This window comes from Cryptomeria japonica, chromosome 10 (assembly GCF_030272615.1).
Source record: "Cryptomeria japonica chromosome 10, Sugi_1.0, whole genome shotgun sequence".
NCBI lineage: Eukaryota > Viridiplantae > Streptophyta > Pinopsida > Cupressales > Cupressaceae > Cryptomeria > Cryptomeria japonica.
This window is the reverse complement of record NC_081414.1, coordinates 627,587,122-627,597,759: the sequence shown is the minus strand read 5'-3', so window position 1 is coordinate 627,597,759 and position 10,638 is coordinate 627,587,122. Positions and strand designations below refer to the sequence as shown.

General features: G+C 34.3%; 1 protein-coding gene across 1 annotated transcript; it reads right to left on the bottom strand.

The window, feature by feature from the left end:
• Positions 1-6,783: 6,783 nt before the first annotated feature.
• LOC131036160 (GDSL esterase/lipase At2g42990) lies at positions 6,784-8,451 on the bottom strand. The gene is made up of 5 exons (XM_057967978.2): positions 8,146-8,451; positions 7,935-8,065; positions 7,484-7,717; positions 7,144-7,402; positions 6,784-7,048 (listed from the first exon to the last, which is right to left on the bottom strand). The coding sequence occupies exons 1-5, from the start codon at positions 8,399-8,401 to the stop codon at positions 6,855-6,857; spliced, it is 1,074 nt and encodes a 357-aa protein (XP_057823961.2). The 5' UTR covers positions 8,402-8,451; the 3' UTR covers positions 6,784-6,854.
• Positions 8,452-10,638: the final 2,187 nt, after the last annotated feature.

The following is a 10,638-nucleotide window of genomic DNA, read 5'->3' as shown; positions in this document are numbered from 1 at the left end:
TTCTTTCATCTTTCAATCCTTCAGCTTATTCAAGCTCTTCACCGGTTTCTTCATATTCATCCTCAGATTCAAGGTTTCTCCGTAAACTAGCCAAAGTGTTTCAGATTTCATTCCTCACTTCATTCTTGAATTATTCCATTATCTGCTCTACCCTACGGGGGTTCGTCCTTCTAGGTGGCATCTCCTCTTCCACTCTAGTTTGTCACATAAGTTCTCTATCATCATGTTCTATCTATCCATCAGGCTCATCTGTCAAATCCTTCTGCAAACTCATGTCACCCTCCGGTATAACCTCTGCAACCGGTTCTGTCAGATCTTTCTTCAAACCTTCCGGTATAACCTCTGCCACCGGTTTCTCAGTATTGCAACTTTTCTCAAGACTCAAATTCTTCACCTCTTTCTCTTTCTCCTTCAAAGAAATCAATGTGAACTTCTACCCATCCTTCTCAATAGTGACTAGGTTTCTTCTACAATCATAAATAGCTCCTCTATCAAATTGCCAAGGTCTTCCCAACAATACATGACAAGAATTCATAGATACAACATCACACAAAACTTCATCCCTAAAAGGCCCAATATTGAAATTCACCAAACATTGTTCCTTTATTTCTATCTTTTGATCATCTTGTAACCAAACTACCTCATAAGGATAAGGATTCTCAAGCCTCTTCAATCCAGGCTTCACAACCATCTCCTCTAATACCAAATTATTAGTACTTCCACTATCTACAATAAATTTGCAACACTTACCAATTGATTTACACATAGTCCAAAAATAACTCTTCCTTTGAGTAGATCCAATATCATTTCTTCTAAACATAAGGGATTCTCCTTGCTTCGGTGCATAGTCAGATCCGGTACCTTCACCTTCTTATTCCTCATTTGTCACACAACTTCTTGCCATTCCCTGGTTACATTCATAGAATCTATGTCTGGTTTCTCCACACTCGAAATATTTTCCAAGAAAATCTCGACTGGTACTGCTAGTTCCTTTCCTCTGTGTTTTCTATTCCGGTTCTTTATTCCACTTAGGTTTTGGATTCATCTTCCTTAACCAATTTCTTCATACTGTCACTCATTTGTCCTTTGAATTTCTCCTTCCCTCTATTCGATTTTCTTCTTCTCATCTTCTCCTTAGCCTTCAAAGCATACTAGTAAGATTCTTCAACTGTGGAAACCCTCAACATACTCATTTCATCCTGAATGTTAAAAGCAAGTCCATTTATGTACCTCACCACCTTTTCTCTGTCCATCTCTCTATGTCCAGATCTAATCACCACCTTGTAGAATTCCTTAGTGTACTCTTTCATAGTCATGTTTCTCTATTTCAAGTTTGGCAATTTCTTGAACAACTCCAATTCATAGTCTATCAGTATCAACTTGGCCTTCAATCTTGCAATCCTCTATCTCCATCGGGTGATCTTCAATTCACCATTCTCTACTCTGTCTTTATGCAATTATTTCCATCATAAGGCAACATGCCCTTTCAACTTAGTCTGTGCCAACCAGATTCTCTGTGAGTCCTTGACATCCTCAAATCAAAGTAGTCCTCTAACTCTCTGATCCAATCAATCAGATCCTTCGGGTTCATTGTTCAAGAAAAGTTGGAAACTTTAACTTTATGAACTTTACTTGCTTGCGCCACTCCTTTCAAGAATCTTTCCTCTCTTTCATCTTTCAGTCCTTCAACTTCTTCAAGCTCTTCACCGAATTCTTCATATTCATCTTAGAATTTAGGTTTTCTGTGCAAACCAACCAAAGTGTTTCGGATTTTGAACCTCACTTCATTATTGAAGTCTTCCATCATCTTCTCTACCCTCAGGGGGTTTTTCCTTCTAGATGACATCCCCTCTTCCACTTTGGTGAATTGCCTCAACTCGATGATATGACTATCGGTTTCAATTGCCTCCCCTCAGTGATCTATTGAACACACGTGCAACCTGCCTCCAATTGATGAACTGCACACCCAAAGGAATGCCTCAATATTCGCAAAAAATTCTTCCACTAGCTAGTCCATTACCAACTCTGATACCACTTGATGCAGCCATAACTAGTAAAACCCTCAAAGAGAATCAATTGGCTTATGAAACAAGAATAACACAATGGAAGAAATATGAAAGCATAAAAAGATTAAAAAAAAATATCATATTAATGCCTTAGAACTTACGGAAACCAACCGGTTATCATCATATAATCATGTCATAACATCTGGTAGTTAACTGGTTACATGCAGGCTATTAGCTAGATACAATCCAACTAGGACTCTAAGAATCAACCGGATCACAATAATGTGAATCTTAATCCTTATTCTCAATTCTATGTCCTCTGACCCTACAAATGATTACATAATATCATATTTACACCCACCAGAACATATCCGAGTCGACCTCATAAGATTACATTTACCAATGCAGGAAAATGAAACATGTAACTAGGTCGGCCCTAAGAATTAAAGAAATATTTCAAGAATAATAACAACCAAGAGGTGCAGTTCAATAGGAAGGGTGGCTACATGCCAAAGAACATCAAACAAGACCCAAAATAGATCCACACACCAACAATCGCATCGGTAATGAAGGAAAACCAACCGGTAAGCACAAGAACTATCCCAAAACCAAGAAATAGTCAACCAGAAGTGATAACTGGCCGGAAAAGAACCCAAATGAATTGAAAATATGGAATTAAGCACATGAACCTGCCTATAAACCAAAAATAATATTTTCCACAAAAAGAAAGCAACTACTGGCACCAACCGGTAAGAACACCGAAAAGCATAAAGCACTAGACAAGAACAAAACTAAAAGGAAATATTTTTTTGGTTGATGCAAGATTGCTCATCGACCAGGGATGCTCTTGCATGAGGTAGTTTAGATAATATTGTTTCAGAAGAGATGGTGAATAAGTTGAATTTGGAAAGATTGAAACACCATAAGCCTTATCAAATAGCATGGATTCAGGATGAACATAAGTTGTTAGTAAGTGACCAATGTTTGGTGAAATTGAAAATTGGGAACTATCATGATGAAGAATTGTGTGATATTATTCCTATGGATATTTATCATCTTTTGTTGGGTAGAACCTGACAGTTTGATAGACATGAAGCACATGATTGGTGAAAGAATACATACACTATTGTGGCCAATGGGATGAAGCAAACCTTGTTTCCCTTGGAAGAATCTTTGAAGAGTGAGGTCTATACGAATGCTAGAATCTATTTGGTAAATGAAAGAAAATTCCTGGATGGATTGAGACATGAGAATGTGTATTTTTCCTTAATTCCTAAGAAGCCTTAGAATCCAGAGCATGAAGAGAGACAACCAAAAGAGATAAAATATTTCCTAATAGAATATAAAGACATCATTTCGGATAATGTGCCTGATGGATTGCCACCTATGAGAAGTATCAGTCATTGCATGGCCCTGGTTCCCAAAGCTAGTTTGCCTAACAAAGATGCATGCCAGATGACACCAACAGAGAATGAAGAACTGAATAGACAAGTGAGGGAGTTGTTGAAGACAGGTTTGATCAAGGAAAGTTTGAGCCCTTGTACAATACCAACTGTATTAGCACATAAGAAGAATGGAGAGTGGAGAATGTGTATTGATTCCAGAGCAATAAACAAGATCACAATGAAATAACGGTTTCCTTTGCCTAGGATGGATGACATAATGGACTATTTGAGTGGAGAAAAATACTTTACAAAGAATGATTCTAATCTTCCTTGGCGTGCGACTGACCTTTTCCCGCGATCTACACTTCATCCTTTGGAATTTTCAGAGGAATCTCTTGGTGGAGGCCGACCTTGTTGGTTTTACATGTTAGGTCTTGTTCTTCAGGTTTTGATCCCTTTTTGGGCTGATCATCCCCTTAGATCGTATATATAATTATAATTACGCTTTATAATGTAACAATCGAACAATGAAGTAGTGAGACTAAGTGTAGAAGATAGATCTTAAGATCGAAGGTCTCGATTGTGTTCGATTCTATATTTTGAACATGTTTTAGCAGGCTTGTGAGCTAGTTTCTATAACTTTGTTGTTGCCAGTTGGTTGTAATCAGTTATCATGAAAAAAATCAATCTGTTCTGCATTGCCTCCATCATATCTTTGTGTTTTCATTGTGTTTACTCTTATTGACTGGTCTAGATTGATCTCTTTGAGGTCCCTCCTCACTGACGACTGCTTCAAAAAGTCAGGTGTTTTTCCTTGATAGATAGATGTATAGATTGCTAAATAAAGATGGCGTGACCAATAGATATGCAAGGAAGCCATGACATCTCATTTTAAGGTGATAGTTTTTTATCTTAGAGGTGGAATTTTTGTGTGTGAAGGTGATGTTACCTTGTGGGAGTCAAACCTGTACTCTCTATGAGAAGTGTGGCATGTTTAAGATGTGTTTTTTTTTGCACTTGTATTATTTTTTTCAACATAAGAAGCCTAAAGAAATCTTTTTCCTAAAAAATCTATGGACAAATTTTTTGGTTATAGCCCTTGCATGTTGGATCTATCTATAGAAATATTGATTGTGAATTTAAGCATTAGGATTGAAGGTTGTGAGACTTTATGACATTATTGTAGGCTAATCCATGTTTTTTGAAGTAAAATTTGTGTTAAGGTCTTGATCCATATAGATACCATGAGGATGACCCATATAAATGTAAGAGATATTTGTGTGAAGATTGTTAAGTGGAGACATTAATCCATATCTACATAGAGGCCACATAGGCTTCAAGCCTTTCCCTTTGCAAGTTTATCCACTTATTGCTAGAGACCGATTCTATTCCATTCATTGTGGAGGGCAATTCAGTGCAAAGGCTAGTCATTGATTTTGTATATGCAAGCTGATTTTGTTTGAGCTTAATGCTCATGAATAAGACAACTTCTATGATTAAAATCACAATGTAGTATTGTTGCAAGTTGTGTTCAACTACTTTTGATTGTTGGAAGGTGTCAAAGTGCATGCAACTTTGTTGCATGAGAATGTACTTTTGTTTCCCCATATTGTGTGGACACATCTTAATGGGATGATTAATATATGTGGTTCACCGAAAGTTGACGATACTTCTACAAAAGATATTGCTACTACAGAGTTAAGTTTTGCTTCTTTGAGAGCTTCTAATGATTAATTACAGTAAAGTCATTCATGTCATTTGGATTCACTTTATTAGGACTAATTTATACAAAAAAACTTATTTTTTTAGTTCCTTTTAAAATATAGTTGGCACTCTTCTTTCTCTTTAATGTTAGTTATTCCATTCTTGCACCGGTCACTATGCATTAGAGTTCAAATATTTTTCTTAGAGAGCATTCAAAGATTATTTTAAGTAGGACATTATATGGAGCATTTGAATGAATTTAGAGATTTGATATTTTTTGGGTTCTTTTTTGTGTTGTCTAGTACAGTTTTACATCATTTTCTCTCATTTGGGGGAGGGGGGTTTGCCACTAGTTTCTCCCTTTCTCCAATTTATAAGAGTTTACTATATGTATTTGGGTAACCTCATCAAGCCTAGTTACTAGGACCTAATTTTTTTCTACCAACTTAAACTATGCTTAAGTGGGGGTATTAGTGTAGAATATTCTTTCTTCTAGAATATTGTTTTCTATTAGATAAAATTTCTAGTGGATAATTTTACTAGGAGATAAGATTGTTTAGGTGTACCTTTTCTTTCTCATGCTTGCATGGAGTTGCATGCCATTGTTCAAGGTGGTGGATATCTCTCCTTTGCACTATAAATATGTACATCTTATTGCAATTATAATATATTTAACTATTTCCTTCACATGTGTTAATTTTCTTGTTGGCCATCACAACTAGTGTGAGCATAATGAACAACTCAAGATGGAGCTCCAATACCACAACCACTAAAACAAGATCACCAAATCTACCATTGTTGACACAATGGAGAGCGACCCCGTAAGGTTTGAACCTTGGTAATTGGCTCTACAAGCAGCCCCAACATTTCACCAAAGGGTCTCCCCTTTTATTCACAATATACTATATATGTGCTTAGATAATGAATTCTTCTCTTAAAGAACAATTGAACACTTTTCTATATAATTTATGATCTTATAATTAATATATAACTATCTATTATTATTATTTTCATTTAAACTGAGTAAATTAAAATATTATTAAATTTATAATATATACTTATATTTATATATATAATTTTGAAAAACAAAATAGCATACTCTTTTATTTTATTTAATGTGAAAAGTTTTTAATTATCTTTTTATTTTCTTAATTTTCTTTTTTGAAAAATATATTACTCTAATAAATTAAATTAAAGATATTTAAATGTAATTATAATTATTCAAGATTATTCACAATCCACCAAATTAATTATTACACTAAAAAAAAACAATAACAATTAAATTAACAATGATTAACAAGATCATGCACAATCTACCATATTAATTATTACACTAAAAGGAAAACAATAATAATTAAGTCAATAACTATTTACAAGATAATAATATCTTATTCATATTCAGATAGAAATTAACTTTTATGTAAGAATTCAAATTTAAGAGGAATAAGTTGATCAAGAAGTACATGGGGCTGAATAATGCTGAATAATACTGCACTCTTTCACTCCCAATTAATTAAGATGTAACAGTTTCAAGTACTTAGAAACAAGTGGCAATGATTTTATTTTATTTTATTTAGAATAATAAAATAATACTTCTAAAAAAACTGAAACATGCATGCATTTACCTGTCATTTACCTCAAATTTATTCAAAATTGATTTTTTGTTTACACATATTTGTATGTCATAGTAGATCCCTCGCACACCTGAACATATAAATATAAATATATTCCATTTACACTGAAACATTTGGGTTATTTCTTAGAGAAGATTTGGTATATATTGGCGCAGGATAAAGTCAGCAATTAACTGATACACCCCTTGTGTAGGATGAACAGCATCAAAGAAAACACTGTTTGATGTATTTGAACAAGTGATTGGAGTTTTGGCATTGCAAGTGGGCCCAAACTCGATTACTCCTGTACCACAGCAGCCTTTATGTGATGTCTCAAATCCTGCAACACGCAGTCCATAATTATACTTACAATTAAATCTCACTTCAACTGTAAAAAACCCAAATAAATATGTTTTGTGCTTTTCAAAATCTTACCGTATAAAAGAGGATTTTTTATCAAGTCTGAAAGATAGTCATAAATGTCTACGTACTCCACTCTAATGCCTGGGAGACGAGCTTTCAATCCTAAGAGAATTTCCTGAAATTTCTGGTTATAAGAAGATGAGATATCGTTGAATTCCTCAACACACCCATTCAGTTCTGATTGCCCATATATTGTTTTCTCCAGCGGCACACATCCCAGTGGAGGGAGCCCAGTCATGCCAAGTTTGCGTACACCGAGCTTGTAAATATCCTGTTTAATAAAAAAACTTAGAGGTTTTTTTATAACTCTGTCATGGGAAAATTAATTCAGAGAAAATGAAACTGCTTTTACCTCAATGAAATTGCTGCATATCTGGAGAACAAAATCCTGGTACTGCTGAGCAGTAAATTGAGTTCTTCTGTTGGGAAGAAACAAATAATTCTCTATAAAGTCGTTGGTACCTGCGATTACCAGAAATAAGGCTTCCCCAATAATGTTGGATGCATTTTCCACTCCCACTATATTTTCCAGCCGTACTTTATACGTTCTGAATAGTTCAACTTGCTCCATCATTGGTATCGCACTCTGCAAGGAAGCCATGCATAGCTTTTCACTAGTATGCATGTGAAAAAAAATAACCCTAACCCTAAGACGGCGAGGTAGATTGCCTTAAAAGCTAAATTAACGTCAAAAGTAGAGAAATCTCGACACCATAAAAAATAAGATCGCTCATTCCTTGACATCAATTTTTTAATCTTTTTGTAACTTGCATTAGAAACTAAAGGAAGAAAAAATAACGTACAACAAGCGATGAGGTGAGATCGTCGTATCCAGTCCCAGCAGAAGCAAAACTGACGCCTGTGAGAAGGTCTTGGGTGCTGAGATTGGGGTCTAGAAATGGCGGAATTGTTTCCTTCACCCCAAGTCCAGAAGCTGCAACCCGAAACTCTATTAATTAATCATACACCCATTCTAAAATAAAGTTAGAAATTAGAGATGGTGAACAAGTGTACCGATAAAATCTGTTGCAAGTTTTCCATTAGAGAAGCGGCCATTTCCCTCCTCATTAAAATCTTGGCCATATGGGGGATGGTTGGCCTTAGCAAGGGTGGAAATAAAGTTATTGTTGCCAGGATCCACGATCGAGTCCCCAAATGTGAAGACAGCTGGGATATTTGCATTACCATCAATGGTTTCAATGCCTGCAAAGAATGAAAGAAGAATACAGAGGAGCAGGCAAATGCACCCACCCTGATTTACGTGCCTCATGTTTGTTGTATGGAACTGTATCGCCCTGATATTGGCTTTGGATTTAAAGATGACTTTGTGGTGTGCCTCTTTAGGAATGAGGTAGCGTAGATAGTAAATGCATCTCACTGTCGTGATGAATGTATGGTTACTTACCCTAGAAATACACCTGTTACTAATTCGAAAGTACCTCCTTAATGGAAAAATTCTTCTTTAAAAACAATAACTTCTGTAATGTGAGGTTTCTTTCTACCGAGATTGATTAAGTCCGTCTTTTCACTTCCTTAATGGCTAGGTGGTGGGAGCCGACTGATTTGGGGGAAGCAATTATTGAGATATAAATTCTTTGCTAAAATGGGATTGACCTTATCACCATCACATCTAATTCGAGGGAAAACGAAATAAAATAAAGATATATTCAAAATGTGTTAAATTATAAGTAAATTAGGGGACATGATTTAATATTTGTACATTCTAATTCTGTATAATTTGAATTCTTAAACAATACATTAAAAATTTATAATTTATAGAAATTCAAAAGTAGTTTTTTTTGGACGTGTCAATTGAAACTCATTCAGATGTCTTAGCATCTATGAATTAGGACCACAAAAAAGTTGTGCAACTTCAATTAATACTCTTGATTGTGTATAAATATATAAAAACAAAAAAGAGTCATTTAAAAGTGACATCTAATTAAATCAAATTGAAACATTAAAGACCGACGATATCTTATTTTATGAAGTTGAGTTGACCTGAATAAATAATAGCTTTTGTGCCTATGGTAAAACCTATATTTTCACTTATCATTTTTCGACCTACATCCTTCATAGTCCAGAAGCTTACCGAATCCTGTCCACTGGAGTGAAGATGTTAATTTTACATGCATACTATGCTTCTTATCTGTCACACATTCTTACTCTTATCACAATAATTAGTTTGATGGATTTTTGTGGAGGCTTCTGATTTGCAGTTTAGTCATTTATCAAATGGTTAGATTCAAAGTGTGGTGTGTCATTTATTGTGTGGTCTCTTTCGGTTTTATGGCTCGATCCATTCTAATTGGGACGTGTGTCTGACCACTTGTTGTCGAAATTTTATACTTAATCTGCTTAGAGAAGATCTTTTGTTGTAGATAATGGTTCCCTACAATCTTGTGCAATCTTGTGCAATGACGGAGAATGCTGTGGAAGGTGTTGGATGGAATTAAATTAGCTACAATCAAGACAGAATGGCGTGAGATAAATATGCATATAGATAGAGTAACACTTTTTCTGCCAAGCCTTGTATTATTCTGTAATATTTGTGCTAGTTTCTCACAAGAAGGGTACGTTGAAGACCATCACAACTTATACCTATCTTGCTTGTCAGCTGCTTAATTATAGAGGGAAAGCAAAGGGTTCGAAAGTTAGTTTAAGGCTTTAGGGCATTCTACATAGAATGTTGATATTAAATTTAAGTTTTTGATTGTAGTAATTTAGGGTTAGAATAACCATTCATTTGATAAAGATGATGTGAATTCAAAAGTTTTTTCTATTATGTGAATACTTTTTTATCAACATTTGAATCATATTGAATGATCTATTGCAGAATAATATTTAATTTGAAATATTGTATAAAAATATGTAATTAAATTCAATTTTTTTTGAATTCAATAACATGGATTTTGTAAAATCAATGTCTTTAAAGGATGATGTGGTTAAAAATTATGATTTGTTTTAAAGCTTCTATTAAGTTATTGACTTGAAAATTACAATTGAAGGCTTGAATCCAAATAAGGGCTAAATAATCTTTCTCTAAGAGGTGATATCCTTAATACTAACATTATTAGAAGCAAATTCCAACACTACTTCATAAAGGTACAAGATTATAGGAAAATGAAGGGTCCAATCAAGATTCTTTGACGTTTATATAATACTTCAATATAAATCGATAGGTGCTCTTCTAACAATCTTTCTATATAAGATACTTGCATAATTTGAACTTTTGCTAGTGGTTTGATTAGACAATTGAATGTTTTGTTGAATTTTAACAAAACATGTTTAATACAATGTTATAGAAAAAAAACTATTGTCTAGCCATAGCTTCAATTCTGAACTATAGTCTTATAATTATTTTATCAAATAATTAAAAACATCATGAACAATGCAAAATAATATTTTTGAAAGGGTCACCAATTATGGCAATTGGGGGTATGATTTGATAAATTGTCTTGTCACTATTTAATGCACAACCTACCTTAAACTATTATAAGCACTCCA